Source organism: Ovis canadensis, chromosome 2 (genome assembly GCF_042477335.2).
Source record: "Ovis canadensis isolate MfBH-ARS-UI-01 breed Bighorn chromosome 2, ARS-UI_OviCan_v2, whole genome shotgun sequence".
In the NCBI taxonomy this organism is placed as follows: Eukaryota; Metazoa; Chordata; class Mammalia; order Artiodactyla; family Bovidae; genus Ovis; species Ovis canadensis.
This window is the reverse complement of record NC_091246.1, coordinates 9,460,455-9,479,396: the sequence shown is the minus strand read 5'-3', so window position 1 is coordinate 9,479,396 and position 18,942 is coordinate 9,460,455. Positions and strand designations below refer to the sequence as shown.

Genomic DNA, 18,942 nt, shown 5'->3' with positions numbered 1-18,942 from the left:
ACGGCAGAACATGGTGGTTCTCCCCAGACCCCAACCTGCTGGTTAGGATTAGAATGGCCTGGGCACAGAGTCAGCGGTGTTTTCTCTGTGCTCCAAGTGGCTGGGAAATGGGGAGAGTCATACTGTGGGTTTCACAGGCTTGTTGGAGGACTGAGTGGGGCTGAATCCGTGTATTCTGCCCCGCACTCAGCAGATGTCAGGTCCTTAAGGTTATCCCTGGTGGCTCAGATGGTAAAGCGTCTGTCTACAATGCGGGAGACCCAGGTTTAATCCCCTGGGTGGGGAAGATCCCCTGGAGAAGGAAATGGCAATCCACTCCAGCACTATTGCCTGGAAAATCCCATGGACAGAGGAGCTTGGTAGCTTACAGTCCATGGGGTCGCAAAGAGTCGGACACGACTGAGCAACTTCACTTCACTAAGGTTATCAAAAACTCGGACAGACTCTTGGGTCTGCACTCAGCTCCACTATTCCCTGCCTTATCCATCCCTGAGTCTCACATAAGACCTTTGGGATGATGTCCTCTGCCGTGCAGGGTCTCCACTTTGTACTCCGTGTGTGTTGCCCTGGGGCGCCTGGACACGCTGTTGTTTTCACTTCTAAGCCTCGGTGTCTATTTGCTCTGTTGGGAGATGTGTATCTCATTTCCTCCTTTGTGTGCATCGCTTAGCCTTCTGGATCTGAGGTTAACCGCCCTCCTTCCCAGCGATATATGGGTGAGAGCCAAGGCTGTAATTTGCTTACTGTAATTTGCATGCTTACTATAATTGCTTATTTGTTACTCTCTTCTCTGCTGTGCAGTCAGATTCATGAAAGTAGGAACCATATCCATATTTAATATTTGACCTGTGGGCGTGCTCTGTCATGTCCGACTCTTTGTGACCCTAGGGACTGTAGCCCCTCAGGCTCCTCTGTCCATGGGATTTTTTAAGCAAGAACACTGGAATGGATTGCCATTTCCTACTCCAGGGGAATAGGTCCCATCACTTCATGGCAAATTGATGGGGAAACAGTGACAGACTATATTGGGGGGCTCCAAAATCACTGCAGATGGGGACTGCGGCCATGAAATTAAAAGACGCTTGCTCCTTGGAAGGAAAGTTATGACCAACCTAGACAGCATATTAAAAAGCAGAGACATTACTTTGCCAACAAAGATCCATTTAGTCAAAGCTGTGGTTTTTCCAGTAGTCATGTATGGATGTGAGAGTTGGACTATAAAGAAAGCTAAGCGCCGAAGAATTGATGCTTTTGAACTGTGGTGTTGGAAGACTCTTGAGAGTCCCTTGGACAGCAAGGAGATCCAAACAGTCCATCCTAAAGGAAATCAGTCCTGAATATTCATTGGAAGGACTGATGTTGAAGCTGAAACTCCAATACTTTGGCTACCTGATGCGAAGAACTAACTCATTTGAAAAGATCCTAATGCTGGGAAAGATTGAAGGCAGGAGAAGGGGACAACAAAGGATGAGATGGTTGGATGGCATCACTGACTCGATGGACGTGAGTTTGAGTAAACTCCGGAAGTTGGTGATGGACAGGGAGGCTTGGTGTGCTGCAGTCCATGGGGTCACAAAGAGTAAGACACAACTGAGCGACTGAAGTAACTGAACTGAACTCCAGGGGATCTTCCCAATCCAGGGATCAAACCCACATCTCTCATGTCTCCTGAATTGGCAGGCAGATTCTTGACCACTGAGCCACCTGGGAAGCTAGGTTATATCTAATGTAACGCACTTTGAAATCCTATTACGTGTCACCACAAGCTATGTGCTGGGTGCGCCCTGGGGAATCACAACCTTAATGGAAGGAAGTGATTCTGTGTTCACTGTTACTCAGGCCCTGCAAGCAGCAAGCTCTTCCTAACCCGCTTCATGACTGACCAAGCTGAGTGGACTTTCTCCGAACCCAGCATAGGCCCCGAAAAAGCGGGGGTCTCAGAAACTGTTTGCTCAGTGAATCAATGCACAAACACACCCAGATTCACAGAGACAACGCTCCCTGATGTTTTTCTATCACAGAACTCATAGAAAATGACAATATTTCAATGGCCCACCGGCTAAACGGAAGCGACCACCTGGGGACCGCGCACCTCCAGCGCCCCCTCCTGGCTCACCTGTGTATTGGCCTCGGAAGGTGACCCTGTCAGGCCGTCCGGTGCTGCTCACTCCTTTTGCTCCATCCCGAGCGGCCTGCGGACTGTTCTCGGTGGTCCTTCCCCTCTCAGAAAACAACCTGGGGGAGGCTGGCTCAGATTCGGAACCTGGGGTGGAAAGAGGGGCATCAGAGGGGGAGGGGATGGGGGACACGTAGCTAAGGGATTGGGCAGATCACGAGTCCAGGCTCTGGGATTTTAAGTCTACAGCCCCCCTTCCCCCAGCTCCTTAGTAATCACAGCCGCCACACCTGGACCCCTGACCCTGTACTGAGCGCTTTGCACGCTCCCTGTCACGCACCCCCGCAGCAGCCCCAGGAGCGGACACTGTGATCCCTGCACTGTTAGCTGGCCCCTGAACTGCGCAGGGCAGGCACACAAGCTGGCAAGACCACACAGCTGGGAGGACGTGATGGGGCCGCTGACTTTAGAGCCATGCTCCTCCAGGGAAGTCCCCTGTGCTTTCGGGCTTTGGCGCCCTGATCTGCAGAAGGTGGATGATGCGACCCACCCTGCAGTGAAGACGAAGCAAGATGACACCTACGCTCGAAGCCCTTACAGAAACCACAGCACAGAGCCGGTGCGCGGCATGCCGCGGCTGCCACCGGAAGGGCGCGGCATTTCAGAGGGCTACGACTGCCTAACAAAGACGCCCCAAAACCTTCTCTGGGTTTTCTCGAGGGCGGCTGCTGTGGCCCCTGACTCCTGAGCCAACATGCCCAGACTGTGGACTCCAAAAATCAGTCCTGGCAGGTGGTCACTTACTCAGGGACAGTCGAGGCTCCTCCCGAGGCACCGAAGAGGACCTGGCTCGCCGCCTTCCCGTGGGAACAGCTTGCTCTGCACCCCCGGGCTCACCAGATGACCTCTCCGTGGATTTGCTAGCAAAAGAGAGAGAGAGATGATGTCACTGGATGCGGTTTTATGCAGCCTTTAAAGATGATCAGGGAGAAGCCCAACCCAGAGAAATGCTTATAACATAAGGAAAGAGGAGAACATGAAAGTCAAAAGCAAAGACTCTGGAGTCAGACCCACAGAAGATGGCGCTGAGCCTCTCTGACCCTCAGTTTCCTCATCTGTCAAATGGGGAAATAGGTGCGATTACTTCAAAGTGTAGTTGGAAGAAGTGATGAGAGAGTGTCTGTTGAAAACCTTAACTTAGGAACACTCAGAAGTTAGAGATGATTCTATAAGTCATCACAAGTGAACAGCTGCAGAGTGAGTGGGTGAGAGGGTGAGGGTCCTGCAAATGTTCTAGCTCTTCACTTGGGTATGAGTTCAGGGACATTCACTGTATCATGCTTTATTAGCAAAACATGTGTTCAGTCTATTTTATGCATCAAATATGACATGGTGAAAAAAAAAATCTAAGTGTGAATGAATGAGTAAGTGAGAGAGGGGGATGACTGTGCCCGAGTCCACATGCCAGGGGACAGCCAGAGACCAGCTAACTCCGCCTTCTGCAGCTCCCGCCAAGGCCGAGGGGCAGGAACGTGGGGGTCACCTACCTGCCGTAATGGGAGCTCCAAGCGGCTGAGGAATCTCCTGACCGCTTCCGGGCCCGGGTGGGGCGGGCGCAGCCGGACGCTGAGCGCTTGGGGCGGCCCTGGGGGTGCTGGTGGAGGCTGTCCTCCAGCCTCAGACGGAGCCGGGAGACCTCATCCTGCAGGTCCCGGATGGCCTGGCTGGGGTGGGGGTGGAGACGGGAATGAAGGACAGGTGCACAGTGAACAGGCAGCAGCCGCTCCCTGGGCGCCGGGTCTCTGTCCCTTTCCAGCAAACACGGTCTAACTCTGGACCTTGAAATGGATCTTGAACTCCCTTGAGTGTCTGCTTTCCTCGCTAAACATATCTAAACACCTCTCTGAGTTCACGTCCCTGCACATTTGGTGAGCAAAGCAGAACTTTCTTTGAGGTTTACCTAACCTAGCATGCAGGCCCTCTGAGTAGCTATTCTGAAATGCCAGCGACAAAGTTTCAAGATTGAGATGAGGATGCAGAGTGGAGAGAGTCACTCAGTTGTGTCCGGCTCTTTGTGACCCGATGGACTGCAGCACGCCAGGCTTCCCTGTCCTCTACCATCTCGGAGCTTGCTCAAACTCCTGTCCATGGAGTTAGTGATGCCATCCAACCGTCTCATCCTCTGAGGAGTAAAGAGGGCATTGGCTAAAGCTGCACTTTAAAATTTCAATTCTGAGACTTCCCTGGCAATCCACTGGTTAAGATTCCACACTCCCCAAAGCAGGGGGCAGAGGTTCAGCCCCTGGGCAGGGACCTAAGATCCCACAGGCCACACAGTGCGGCCTGAGCAAAACAAAACTTTCAGTTCGGATCTGCCTCAGGCCCTGGACTGCCCTCCCCTTCCTCTGCGTCTGTCTCTAGAGACCCTGACTGTCTGTCCAGGCCTGCTTCCTTCCCGCCCTTGCTTAGCTCCTCCCCTACAGGGTTCCCCTAAACCTTTCCTAAATTACTCAAGCCCAGCATTCCGCTCCAGGCAGAAAATGCTTGTCTGTCTGTCTCCGGAAGCAGATGGCGAGTGCCTGGCGGCCAAGCAGACCTCCCCATCTCACAACACCTTAGAGCCTCGCATCTCATAGATGCTCAGGGACTGTCACTGATCTGGCCTCCAGACTCCAAGAGGGAGCAGAGGAAAGATGTGTGTGTGGAGAGGGGACAAGGAGACATGTGGTGTTACCTTTAGGTGCCAGCTGGCACTCAGTCACTGAAAGGTTAGGTCAGGAAGGCCAAGATCGTCACATCCAGGACAAGTGGGTGTGAGCAGAGTGGCATCTCAGGGAAGCCCCCAAACACAGCCCAACCTGTGACTGGTAAGGAACCTCATGAGCCCCTGGCATCTTAGGAGCAAATCTTATTTGTGTTTCTCCTTGATCAGTCCCTGAATCTCTAGGGTCTTGTTCTGAGGGCATCACTGGCATTGAGGCAGCCAATCCCACCCAGACACCCCGGCACACAAACCCCCTACACCCGGGGCTTTAGAGTCCGGGTTGGGCATGGCATTCCTCCCCGCTGATTCCTCCACCTCCAGGTTCTCTGGCTACTGTTTGGACCAGCTTCCGGGGTGAGGGCTCCCCTCAGGGTTAGTTCTTGCCTGGTGGTCCCTGGACTCACGGTGGGGTGGCTCCCGGCGCCACATGCGGCAGACATCGGCTCTCAGATGGGTGTGCCCAGAGGGAGTGGAGACATCTCTCTGCCTATGCCCTGGCACTCTGGGCGTCCAAGGGCAGTTGGTTCCCTTGGCAATTCCCAGGGAAACGCTTGTTGGGGTTTCCAAGGCAAACCATGAGGGTGGCGGCTGCAGGAGAGTGAGAACTCTGGCCACCCGTTAACCCCTGAAAGGCAGGACCGCAGTCCTGCAGTGGTGCAAGACCAGGGCAGCTCTGGCTCCCTGTCCAGGTCAGAGGCCGCTGGGCGAGGGCCTGGAATTTGGACCATGCCCTTGGGTGTCACTTGTCCTCTCCGGCTTGTTTCCATCATGATCTTGGCCTTCCTGACCTAACCTTTCAGTGACTGAGTGCCAGCTGGCACCTAAAGGTCATCTTTCCCTGCAATTTCACTCCCCCTCCTAAGTTTCCCATCTCTGCATCGGTATCCAACTGGTTAACAAGCCAGAAATCTGAGTCATTCTGAACCCTTCTTTTCCCCCGAGCACCCTGAAAGTTAACCAACTCCCAAATCCTGTTGGCCCAAGGCCTAATTACCCCCTTTCAAATACACTCCCTGCCCTCACTGACGGCCCCAACACCTCTCTCTGGGGTGTCGTAGCCTTCTCAGCAGTCCCTGGCCTCCACACCCACCATCACGGTGGCCAGAGAATTCTTGCCACAGTGTAAATCCAACCCTGCAGCTTCCTTACTTAAAGCCTCCCTCATTATCCTTAGATGAGACTTTCCACATTCATAAATATTCAGTGAGCACCTCCTCTGAGCAAAGACATCATCCAAACTTCTCACCAGCTGTGTCAAAGGTTCTCTAAGCTCTCCCCCAGGTCTCCCTGTCTTCCTCTCTGCTTTTATTGTTTAATGGCCCACCTTATACTTGAGGATCTGACTATAATAAACATTAGGTGCCTCTAGGCCTTTGCACATGCTCTTCCCTCTGCTGGGATACTCTTTCAGCTCTCTGCCTTCTGGTCTCAGTTAAGATACCACTTCCTCCAGGAAGCCCTCCCTGAAGCCTCTGACTGGGCTAGATGCCCCTTCTCTGTGCTCCCACGGTCCCTCGGGCCTGTGCTATCACTGTACTTATCACACTGGGGATGGAACCTTGTTTCTTGGTCCATCTTACAGGATGGTGAGCTTTACGAGGTCAAGGACTGTCTTGTCCACTACTGTATTCCCAGGGGTTGACATACTGTAGGTAAATAAGCCTCTCACTGACTCAATGGACCTGAGTTTGAGCAAACTCTGGGAGACTATGGAGGACAGGGAAGCCTGGTGGGCTGCAGTCCTTGGGGTCGCAAAGATTTGGACATGACTTAGTGACGGAACAACAACAACAAGCCTCTCGTTCCTCTGCTGATGTCATAGGGCGTGGCAGGAGTGCACTTGCTAAGCGCAGGCCTGGAAACCAACCCCCCAACCTGACAAAGGCCTGTGACTGACTCCTGGGCCAAAGCCACTCAGGACAGCAGGAAGAGGACTAGTCCCCTTTCCCTGTCCTGTCTAGCGAAGCAAGGAAAAATCTTTCTTAGTAGAAAAACTGCACTTGGATTAAAAAGAAAAAATTGAAAAAACATTCTCTTTTTGGTTCATATAATAAACACATAAACTGCAGAAAACACACCCCGGGAAGTGTAGGCCCATTTTGGAAGGGAAATGCGGGGAGGCAGGGTGAGGGGTCCTAGCACCAGCAAGGTGAACTTCTAGATCATTTCCTACGGGCTAGAGAAGTGTCCTCAGCGTCTACACCAAGGAGGACCCACAGGATCCACTGGGAGGCAGGATGCCTGGGTCCCAGCACAGCCACCACTGGATGAGACCCCAGAGAGCCCCTGCCTCCCTTGGGCATCACCCCCCCCCCCGTCTCTCTGATGCACTTGAATCCTCAGCACCCAAGCAACCAACTTACTCGCGCCCCGTCCTGGTGAGGAAGAAGGTGGAGGTGATCTCTGCGGGTTCACGGGGTGGAGTGGCAGCCACAGGGGCAGGGGTGGGAGGTGGGCTGATTGTCGCGCTAGGGAGGATCGGTTCAGGAATCCGCTTCCGCCCCTTAAACTCTGAGCCAGGGACCTCTAGGGAGGCAGAAGGAGACCAAAGTGAGTTTACACAGAGAGGACCCTTGAAGTGTGAACTTTTGTGGGTGGAAGTATGGTGGGCGTGAAGAGATGGGGCCCGGCTGAGGTCACAGATGAAGCTCCTGTGGAGGCCAATGACCCTCAAAACAGGAAGAAGATGTGGTTTTTGCTGGGAGCTTGGGGTGCAAAGCTGCGGAGGCCCTTATGACTAGATTCCCCCTACCATCCACCACTTATGCAGCAGATGCGAGTCTCCAAGGCTCTCCTCCTGCAAAGAGCTCCCTTCTTCTCCACACAGACCCTGACTCTGCGCATCTCCAGGCTGCCCTAGGACCAGCCTCGGAGCCTCCACCTCCCTCTGAAATTAGTCACAGCTTTGCCTGCTCACATGTTTCTCAGAGCATTCAAAACTTTAGGCTCTCGACGGGGGTGGGTGACCAGAGTTACAAACCACTCATTCAGCATGTGCATTAAAAACAGTGCACCCTGGGAAGACTACTCAGCAATATAAAACGGAATAGACTATTGATTTATGGAATAATCTATGTGAATCTCCAGAAAAGCATGCTGAGTGAAAAGTAAGCCAATCCTGAAAGGTTATATATATACGATTTCATTTCTATGACATTCTGAAATGACAAAATTACAGTGATGGAGAAGAGATTGGTGGTTACCAGGAGTTAAGGTGGGGTTGGATGTGTTTATAAAAGGACAACAGGAGGGACCTTGAGATGGTGGAAACGTTCTGTGTCTTAACCGAGTCCGTGTTAGTCTGGTTGTGACATTGCTCTATGGTTTTGCAAGATATTGTTGGGGAAAACTAGGGGAAGGGCATGTAGGCTCTGTGATTATCATTTCTTACAACTGCACGTGACTTAATTAAACTTTTAACTAAAGTTAAATTTTAAAAAATTAAACGGGAACCTCAAAAAGAGGCAAAGCTAATCTGAGAACAGTGGTTGCCTTTGAGAAGGGTGGGAGCGTCAGGAGGGGCTTGGAGGGGCTGGGGTTCTGATCATGTGGAGTTTTTCTGTCTGTGGTCACTTTGGGAAAATTCATCAGTTTCTGTTCCTTCCTGTATGCTTGTTTTATTTCAATAAAAAGGTCACATGCATTTTTTAAAAAAGTAAAAGAAATCACAGACTTTATAGACACAGAAAGTGTTCATAACACAGCGTTTTATAGAAAAAAGATTATAAAACATCCATGTATAGTATCCCACTTCAAGTATTTGCAAATAAACACACACACAATGGCATAGAAAACAGCTCAAAGGTTCTAGACTAAAATGTCATCAATGACGGTTTTTAGCTAATTATTGTTTTTTGTTCCCTTTTCAAATTTTCCTATAATGAACCTGTATGATATTTTGCATCCTAAAGGGTAATGCAGATTTTCTTATTGGTTTGATCTTTTTTACCCCATGCGATCCAGCCACCCCCAGGTTCTGGCCAACCCAGATACATCCACTCACCCATCTCAGACGCCAGTGCCCGCTCCAGGCAGAAGCTGGGTGCCCTCTGCTGGAGAGGACTGTCTTGGCCAGACGGGGGCCTCTGGGCTCGGCTTCTGGGTCTGCTGGGCTCAGAGGTTCTTCTGGGGATGGGAAGACCCCTGGTCTGGTGGTGGGGGGCTGCATCTCGGGGTACAGGCAGAGTGAAGGACTGGACTAACGTCCCTGGGGTGCTGGGGGCCCATGGAGAGAGAGACACATTGGAGTCACACAGAATGAGGCCACAACCTCCGAGCCCCTCCACATACTAAACCATCCTATCCTTTGGGACTTGGCAGCCCTGGCAGTATAGCATTTCTGAGGATGTGTCTCCACTACACACACATTTTCTTTATAAACTGCAGAGCTGTACACGTGCCTACTCATATACACAAAGTCATAAAGCTCAACTTAGTTTTTAGATAATATACACAGCAATGAAGTTTGTAATCTTCCCTTCCCACGCAGCCCTGGGTAGCCTCAGGGACCTTCCTCCGGCTTTGGAGACTGTCACTCAACCTGGCTGCTCTGTCACAACACCCTCCCGGCACATCTTATTCATTCACCGTTTCATCACCCATTTGTTCAATAAATTCCCAGTCTGTCAATACGTGGCGGAGTGACCCTGGGCAAGTCACTTTCCCTCCATCCATAACATGAAGGCAATAACCCATCCTTGGTGGGGATGAAGTGTGGGGCTCTGAGAATGCCCAGACCCTGTTCTGAGCTCACAGGCACTTTGTTTCTCAGCCAACCCCAAGTGGATAACACTGATGGGGTCCCCATTACCTGATCTGGGAGAGCCGGTGCTCTGGGGTCTGAGTGAGGGGCGAGACTCTGCTGGTTTCTGAGCCCACGAAGCCACTGTCTGTCTCCGGGGAGGCCATCCAGGGCTCCTGAATGAGACAGTGTTCCTTTAAATCTGAGGAATGTGCCCGGGGAACACTGGGAAACCCTTCCCCCGTGCTGGCCTGGGCCTCACATTCCAGAGGCTCCCAGACAGGGAGGCTGGCCCAGCTCCCAACAGCCAGGCCCTGGGCGTGCGGGGTCCTGAGGTGCTCAGGGCCTGGCATGAGCCCCAGGCCAACAGCAGGGACTCCACGCCCTGAGAGGGCCCTGAGCACGCCCTGTGTCCCTGAGGGGTGGGAGCCAGGGCCCTTGGGTGGGAGACTGTAACAGACTTCCTGAACAGAGAAATAGAAAGGGGAGAAGGAGAAAGCAGTCCCACTGTGAGAATGGGATTCTTGAATCCACACGTCTTCCAGGGTGGGCCTGGAATGCCGTGTTCTACCTGATTGCAGAAATGCCCGGGTCTCATGAATTGGGATCGGAGAAGGCAATGGCACCTCACTCCAGTACTCTTGCCTGGAAAATCCCATGGACGGAGGAGCCTGGTAGGCTGCGGTCCATGGGGTTGCTAAGAGTCAGACACAACTGAGCAACTTCATTTTCACTTTTCACTTTCATGCATTGGAGAAGGAAATGGCAACCCACTTCAGTGTTCTTGCCTGGAGAATCCCAGGGACAGGGGAGCCTGGTAGGCTGCCGTCTATGGGGTCGCAAAGAGTTGGGACACGACTGAAGCAACTTAGCAGCAGCAGCATGAATTGGGAAAAACAAACTGATCAACCACTTATACCTCCAACATACCACGTCTAACGCAGGGGCAAAGGTCACCAACAGAGAGACACGGGTGTCTGCCCTCAATGAGTTCGTGGTCGAGTACATATTCCTTACCATGGGCTCATCAGGACTATAGGGGTGTGTGTGTGTGTGTGTGTGTGTGCGTGTGTGCGTGTGTGTACACATGCAAATGTATGTGTTTATTTTAATTTTTGGATGTGGACCATATGGTCTTTATTGAATTTTACAATATTGCTTCTCTTTTATTTTTTATTTATTTTTTTTTACTACAAAACATGTAGGATCTTAGCTCCCCTAGCAGGGATCGAACTTGCGCCCCCTGCATTGGAGGGCGAAGTCTTAACCCCTGGGAAATCCCCATATGTGTTTTTTTAGGGGAGGATCCATCTCATAAGTCATATTTCCACAGTGATTTGTGATTCCTGTCGTAGTTTTAAAAGCGCCGTTCTCATGGCACAAACTACTTGGAGTCAAAGACACCGCCCCCACCTTCAGCTGTGCTAAGCAGGCTCAGAAAGATACAGGCCCTGAGCTACAGGTCTCAGAGGAGAAAGAGGAGGTCCAGGTGGAGGGGTGGAGGTGCGGGGAGCCACAGCAGAGGCAGGAGCAGCAGGCATCCTGAGCAAAGGCCTGGAGGCAGGAGGCTCCAGGAGATGCAGGGAGAGGCCCTGCACCCACGCGTACCTCCAGTGGGGGCCCACCGGCCTGGTGCAGAGACTTTGGTGGAAGGCGCTCGGAGATGCCACTTCCCTCGAGGCTGGCCAGGCTGCTCTGGTGGGACGCTGCAGACTTGGGGCCCTGAGGATGGGGGGGCCTGCTGGGGCCGGGAGGGGCCTCCTCGGCTCTGCCCAGACCCTGCAGGTGCCCGTCTCTGGTCACGGATGCACAGACATCTGCTGGCTTCACAGACGCCATCTGCTCCACGGTCTCCCTGGCAGGGAAGGAGACGCATGGTGCCCCTGAGCCCTGGCATGGGCTGGGCAGCTCTGTCCTGGGAGCCATGCAATCCAGGACACAAGCTCTGGAGTCAGGCACCCCTGCATCCTCACCCTGTGCTGCCGCCCTCTTGCTGTGTGGCCCTGGGCAAGGTACCGCCCCTCTCTGAACCACACTTATCTCAACTGTAAAATGAGGATGCTGACAAAACCCACCCCATACACCGGGGCAGAAACTGTGCAGAAATAGAGGTGCCAGAGTACCCTTTCCCAGGCTTTTGGAATTTGCCTTCCCTCTTTCCTATTCCAGCCATTTCCATCAACTTCCATCTACTCAAAAAGACCATGTCACTATTGCAAACAGAAGACCAGTATTTTGTGTTACAGACTGAAGTGAACTTTGCAAATAAATACAAGGAACATGAAAACAGTATTATCATAGTCTAGATAAATCCTGTTGCCTAGTAAAGGCTCTTGGCCTGAGGCCTGCTGGCTTTCTCTCTCTCTTTTTAAAGGACGATCAAGAGAAGCCCTGAAGCCTTTATAGCCCTGAGACTTTCTCCTTGTCGTACATGGAATCTCTGAGACTGAGAATGAGTGATGTTCTTTAATGCTGCATCTTTCCGACCAGAGTTCTCATCCCACACCTCCCTAAATCATTTCAAGTGCTGTCAATGATGTACATTTCATGGTTTGTAGAGACACTGAGCTACAAGTCAGGAAAGCTGTTTCTAAACTGTAAAGGGCTGTCTAGCTCCTAGGACAGTCACTACTCTTGTGGTTTCTGAGCTGGTGTGGGACCAGCGGGGAAAGCTCAGTGACCTACTTGAGGGGGACCCCGTGACTTCTCTCAGCCTCCGCCGGGGGCTGCCTGGTGGGGAGCCTCGGGGCCACTGCTTTTCCTGGAGCTGGAGCTGGTCTGTCAAAACCCAGGGTGCGGCCCTGGCCCTCCGCCTCCTCCTCCTCCATCCTCAGGGCTTCTGGAAGGGACTTCACACTGAGGTACCTGCAGAAAAACACAGAGGAGCGTGACTTCAACCCACAAGGCCAGCAAGATCCCACCACAGGGCCAGACGCCCTGGCCTTGGGCCTCGTGGGCACTCACCGCTCCAGGAGGCCGTGGAAATCCTGCTCCACCCGCAGCTCCTTGTGCCTGAGCGGGGCCGGGAGGCCCAGTGGCCCGTCCTCTGCCTCATTGCTGGGAGCGCTCAGATCCGAGTTCATGTGCAATAGGTGGGGGCCAATGCTGGTGGCGTTGGGCTGGGGCCAGAAAGGAGGAGGGGCAGAGATTCAGCAGATACCTAAGACCACTCTTTAAGGACCTACCTTATCCCAGGCTCACCCTGGGTGCTGAAGAGCAAGAAAGAGGTTAGATTCACTGGCCTGTTACTCTTTTCCTGTGTGCGAAAGTAGGGACTGGGTCACTGATCTCCAAAACCAGCTGCCATGAGTGTGCTGTGCGCCAGGCACTGTACACATATCACTTGGCAACAATCCCACCAGTACACAGGCTATTACAGCCCATTTTACAGACAGGTGCTCAAGGCTCAAACAATTTGCCTAAAGCCATACAGCAGCAAGGGGCAGTGCCAGGATTTGAACCCAGATTTTCATTCCAGTGTGAACATGTAGCCACTCAAAACACCTTCACTGTGGGAGCAGGGGAGTCCCTCAAGATAATGCCCTAGAGATGGCCATCTGCCATAGGGCTGTGACATGGGCTAGAGGCAATTCTACAAAGCCCCTTCCATGTATGGTTCTTATCTAGTGCAGCTATCTCTGTGAATAGTCTCCAGATCCACCTGAGTCTACAAGCTAGAAGCCTGGAGGTCATCCTTCGCTCCTCTCCTCTCACCATCACTCCAACTCCAGTCCAATGCACCTTCTAAACCTCTCTCAAGTCCATGCATGCCTCTGTACCTGCCCCATCACCTCCCCAGCTCTGAAGGTGAAAGTATTAGTCTCTCAGTCATGTCCAACTTTTTGCGATCCCATGGACTGTAGCCTGTCAGGTTTCTCTGTGCATGGGGTTCTTCAGGCAAGAATACTGGAATGGGTAGCCATTCCCTTCTCCAGATGATCTTGCTGACCCAGGGATCAAACTTATATCTCCCGCAGAGCAGACAGTCTCCTGCATTGCAGGCAGATTCTTTACCATTTGAGCCACCAGGGAATCCCAACCTGCAAACCCTCTTATATCATCCCCTGCTGAAAAAACAGCAGAGTTTAAAACCATCCACCTGATGTGACCACATACCTAATTCCTAGGGCCCCTACCTGCCTCTCCAGCCACATCTCTTAGACAATGGACCCCTCACTGTCTATACTCTAACTACAGGGCCTTTGCATAAGCTGTTTTTTCTGCCAGATTTTTTTTTTCCTCTTCTGCACCTAGTAATTCCTACTCCTTTTCAGATTTCATTTAAACACAACTTCCTCAAGGAAAGTTTTTCTGACTCCTTAATGAACTCAGATATGTTAGCCTGTTATCTACTTGGTGTAGAACTCCATAATTCTCCTTCAGAGCACCAATCAAAATTAAAGTAACAAGTTGAACTCTACAGAAAATTCCATGAGGGTGAAAGTGTTAGTTGCTCAGTCCGATTCTTTGTGTCTGACTCTTTGCTATCCCATGGACTGTACCCTGCCAGGCTCCTCTGTCCGTGGAATTCTCCAGGCAAGAATACTGGGGTGGGCAGCTGTTCCTTGCTCCAGGGGATCCTCCCAAGCCAGGGACTGAACCCGGGTCTCCTGAGTTGCAGGCAGACTCATTTCCATCTGAGCCACCAGGGGGAGCCCACGAGGGTGGAGGCCACCTGTTATTTCGGTTGTTTTCTACTGAATTCCCACCATGTGTCTTGAGTGTCGGCATAGGGTACAAACTTCTCAGATGTCATGAAGCTACTAATGGAGAAACCAGTGAACGAAGGAACAGTCTACTACAGTTGGGTAAAGAGGTACCTCAGGGCCGAGGGCCTGGATGGCCGATGTGCGGGTTTGTTCCAGAGGAGAGGGCGGGTCTGTTGGCTGGTGGGGGGAGGGCGTGGCTGGGGAGCTGTCCAAAGCCAAGTCTGACCCGACTTGCCCAGGCTCCTGCTCGTTGTGGTCCATGAGGTCCTTCAGCTCATCCAGGCGAATTCCCAGCTGGAATATCTCTGCCTCCAGCTCCCTGGAACAAGGAAACGTTAGAGGGTCTCAAAGGCTGTGTTTTAGAGCAGAGACTCCAGAAATGCCCTTGGAGGGCCCATCTGACATCATCACTCAGATTATAAATAAACAAGATAAAAGTAGACTCCACTGGGAATAAGGAGGCTCAGCCCAAGTTCCCTTCTGCCACCAGCTGGGTGTAAGACCTTGAGTAAATCCCTTTCCCCTCTGGCCTCAGTTTCCCCATTCTTCAGTGAGGGGATTCCACTCTTATCTCCAAGGGCACTTCTCATGGCAGGGAGTCTAAAAGTACACAGATCTCAGCCTCCGAGTATCCCCCATCTGGACACGCTGCTAATTGGGATGGGATTTCTCCCCGCTCCCCAAGTGTGTGAATTAAGGATGAAGTGTGCCCCTCCGGGTGGGGACCTGGGGCCTGGCCCATCTGTCCTCCCAGGCCTTCCTCCCCAGCAGGTACCTGTCAGGATCAAACCTCCTGGGTGTCCCCTGGGAGCTGGCAAGCTGCTGGGACAGGTGCTGCTCCCTGCAGGCCTTCAGGTAGTCCTCCTCCAGGGCCGCGTGGGCAGCCTCTAGCTGCTGGAAGACCTGAAGTGAGACAGGCCAGTAAGACTCGAGTGCCCAGGCCCCTGTGGGCTCCGTCCTTGCAGACACAGTGGATGAGCTGCTCGTGGGTGCGTGGGGTGGCTGTGGGACTCACCCTGGACTGCGGAAACCTCTGGGCTCCCTAGTGTCTGGAAGGCTGGGGTTGGTAGCCTCTGGAACCTGTTTGCCCTGGTTGATCTCCCTGCCCTTAGACTGGTAGGACAGAGGCAAGGCTTAGAGCCTTAGCATGAGCCCCAGAGGGTGCCAGTCTTCCCTGGGTAGACCCGTAAGAACCCTGATGTTCCATGACGGTCACGGTGTCAAATATACTATCGCTGTATCGCCATAAAGACCTACTTCTTGAGAGGCCTTAGTTCATACTTGATTCTCAAAACTGTGGGCTTTGGAATGTTAGTCACTCTTCTGAATCCAATACATCCTGTTGGATAATACACCCAACAGATGTATTATCATCACCATCATACTATTGATAATGATAACTGACATTTACAGAGTACTGAGGCTTTGTCTAAAGGACACTGCATTATTCATTTAATCTTCAGCATAACCCTAACAAGAGAGGTAATTTATCATCTTCATCTAATTGGGAGGAAACTGAGGCACAGAGAGGTTACTTCAGTTGGTGAAGGTCACACAGTGAGTGAGCAAGTTGTAGAGTTAGGATTTGAACCCAGGCCCTAGAGCTCCAGAGCTCATAGTCCCAACCATTGCATGAGGCTCCCATGGTAAACGTGATGCTAGTTAACTCTTGGCTAGAACCATGGGAGGTGGGACCATTATCCCTGACTTCTTATCATCCTCTTCTCGGTCACTCTATGCTAATGACAGAGGTCGGCCAAGGACAACCTAGAGGCTCATCCCCAATCTAGCTTGATCTTCCAACAGCTCTCAACTTCCCTGGATATGGAGGAATTAGAAGACGGGGGAAGAAAAAGAATAACTTTGATTTTTAAGGTCCTTGACTATCTTCTCAATGGGATCATACAATCCACATGACGTATCTTGTAACTGGAGCATGTGGGCAACATCTGTACAGCAACATGCATGCCTGTGGAGTCGCTTCAGCCATGTCTAGCTCTTCGCAACCCTGTGGACTGTAACAGGCCAGTCTCCGCTGTCCGTGGGACTGCCCAGGCAAGGATACTGGAGTGGGCTGCTCTGCCGTCCTCCAGGGATCTTCTCCACCCAGGGGTGGACCCGCGTCTCTGACCTCTCCTGCATGGGCAGGTTCTTTACCACTAGTGCCACCTGGGAAGCCCAGATGACAACACAGCAACCGCTAATATTATAACAGTGAGAACTGTGAAACCAAGGGTGCTGCATCTGCCCCTTCCAGTCCTCCCCCCCAGCTCCTCTCCTTACCCTGCTCTATGCCTTGAGCATCAGCTGGGCTCCCAACCTGCTGGCTTCCCCTGGGGTCTTTCTAGGGGAGGCATCTGTTAGAGGTCAGAGGGTGGGAGGGGAGAGACCTGGGAGAGAGCAGCTTCAGGCAGGTGTGAGTCCCTGGGCTTCCCTGTCCCTTGTCGGGCCCCCTGAGGCTGCCGCCCACATCCCTGCTAACCCTGCTGACAGCTCCTTCACTGATCCCTACACCCGCAGCTTTGAGAGCTTCAACTGCTCCTTCCTGGGACCCTGTCTGATGCAGCAGAAATCTAAATTTTATGAGTGATCATGCTGCTGCTGCTGCTAAGTCGCTTCAGTCCTGTCCAACTCTGTGCGACTCCAGAGACGGCAGCCCACTAGGCTCTCCTGTCCCTGGGATTCTCCAGGCAAGAACACTGGAGTGGGTTGCCATTTCCTTCTCCAATGCAGGAAAGTGAAAAGTGAAAGTGAAGTCGCTCAGTCTTGTCCGGCTCTTAGCGACCCCATGGACTGCAGCCTACCAGGCACCTCTTTCCATGGGATTTTCCAGGCAAGAGTACTGGAGTGGGGTGCCATTGCCTTCTCCATGAGTGACCATGGTTACCTAGAAATACTGGAGTCCAGAAGGAAATAAGCCAATAATGGTTAGATTAGGGGGTCTCTTCGCCTCCCCATCCCCAGTTTTCAAGCTTTAGCAATCACTTTTATAATAAAGAAAATTTTTTAAAAAATGGCTTTTTCTGGTTGTCGACAGGTAGGATAATCAGTGGGGAGCTGGGCAGGGCAGTGGTTATGACCCTGGACTTGGGAATCAGACAGATCTCCGTCTGGGCTGTACCGCCTACTGGCTGTGTGGTCTTCAAGTCACCTCTCTGGGTTTCAGTTCATTCCAGTTATGTGAGGTGATGACTGTAACTGCTTCGTCAGGTTTTTATGATGATAAAATGAATTAATGTACATCAAGGGCTTGCCACAGAGCCTGGCACACCACCACCACTGCATAGTAAGTGGTGACTATTGTGCTCTAGCGATCATTATCATGGAAAGCTAAGCGGGGGCTGTCTGTTCAAAACGGAGACACGGTGTCTGGGATTCCCCGGTCTGCCCTGCAGCAAACAAGGCTTTGGAGGCTGTGCTTTGGGACACAGAGCAGTCGTCTAGCAGCTCCGCGGCATCCTCTGAAGTGGACAGTACCTTGAGTTGGTCCCGGGGTGTCAGCCGTCCTGCGTGTATCAGCTCTATAAAGGACTCCACCTGGGCATTGGAGGGGAAAGAAACACGCTCCATTAATCCAGGCTCAGGTGAGTTCTGCCAACTCCCGCACTTAGCCACAGTCACATTTTGGCATAGGGAGCTGGGTCCCGCCTCGGGACGTGGGTTTTCTGACAAGCACAGAGAGGCAGGTGCCAGAAACAGGCTCCAGCACCGGCTCTTGCCATGGCAGCCTTGGGGAAAATCTAAGCGGAGCTTCCAGGATTTGATTTTATTTCACTCATGTGCCTGAAACCTGTGAGGCAGGATATTAGCTGCATCCTGGTGGGGGTGAGGAGACAGGAAGCAATCCGGATGCCTATCCGTGGAATAGTATGCCGCCGTCCAGAGGAGGCAGGCACGTGCGTGTGTGTGTTCTCAAGCACAAATGCCACCATGAACTACTTTCAGCATCAGATCAAGGTACAGGACAGTGTGTATGGTACGCTACCACCTGCTATAAAACATAGAGAGAATAAAAAAGGAAAACTGCAGGTACAGTTGCTTATATATTATAAACTACCTCTAGAAGGATGGAAGAAACGAAAATATTAACTGCTTCTGGGGAAGAGAACTGGATGGTGTCGGGGGACAGGGAGAGGAGGAAGATTTTCTACTATATGTATTCTCTGAACTTCGAACAAAGTGAATTTATTGCCTACTCAGAAATATACAAATTTGGGATATTAAAAAAAAATCCAGGTACAACATAGTGTATATACTTATGTGACCATTTCTATAAACACATGTGCGTTCATTAAACATTTGGTACAAAGCAGAAGGGCAAGAGTGGGAAAGAAAAGTTCACTGAATGTATTCTTTGCCCTGTGTGATGATCTTTACCATGAGTATCTATTACAGTTACAAAAAAATTTTAATTAGGGGAAAAAAGGCAAAGACAATTTGTAGATTTCTAGGAAAGCTCTAGATCAGTGCCAAAGTATACAACTTTTCCTAATATAATTACATTATATAACTTATATAACATATAAAACTGAAGCATAGCACAAGCTACATATGTAATTTAAAATGTTCCAGTCACCATACTAAAAATGTGAAAAGACATAGGTGAATTAAT

General features: G+C 51.6%; 1 protein-coding gene across 3 annotated transcripts in view; it reads right to left on the bottom strand.

The window, feature by feature from the left end:
* Nucleotides 1–18,942, bottom strand: part of AKNA (AT-hook transcription factor) — a 58,205-nt gene that overhangs the window by 7,692 nt on the left and 31,571 nt on the right. For all 3 annotated transcript variants that reach the window (XM_069573848.1, XM_069573847.1, XM_069573846.1), the window contains exons 7-18: nucleotides 17,808–17,867; nucleotides 15,106–15,233; nucleotides 14,442–14,649; nucleotides 12,586–12,740; nucleotides 12,307–12,486; nucleotides 11,230–11,476; nucleotides 9,691–9,797; nucleotides 8,884–9,095; nucleotides 7,244–7,406; nucleotides 3,664–3,840; nucleotides 2,921–3,036; nucleotides 2,117–2,263 (exon numbers count right to left, since the gene is read on the bottom strand). In XM_069573848.1, coding sequence (XP_069429949.1) covers nucleotides 2,117–2,263; nucleotides 2,921–3,036; nucleotides 3,664–3,840; nucleotides 7,244–7,406; nucleotides 8,884–9,095; nucleotides 9,691–9,797; nucleotides 11,230–11,476; nucleotides 12,307–12,486; nucleotides 12,586–12,740; nucleotides 14,442–14,649; nucleotides 15,106–15,233; nucleotides 17,808–17,867 — 1,900 coding nt within the window. The remainder of the gene's footprint in view (nucleotides 1–2,116; nucleotides 2,264–2,920; nucleotides 3,037–3,663; nucleotides 3,841–7,243; nucleotides 7,407–8,883; nucleotides 9,096–9,690; nucleotides 9,798–11,229; nucleotides 11,477–12,306; nucleotides 12,487–12,585; nucleotides 12,741–14,441; nucleotides 14,650–15,105; nucleotides 15,234–17,807; nucleotides 17,868–18,942) is intronic.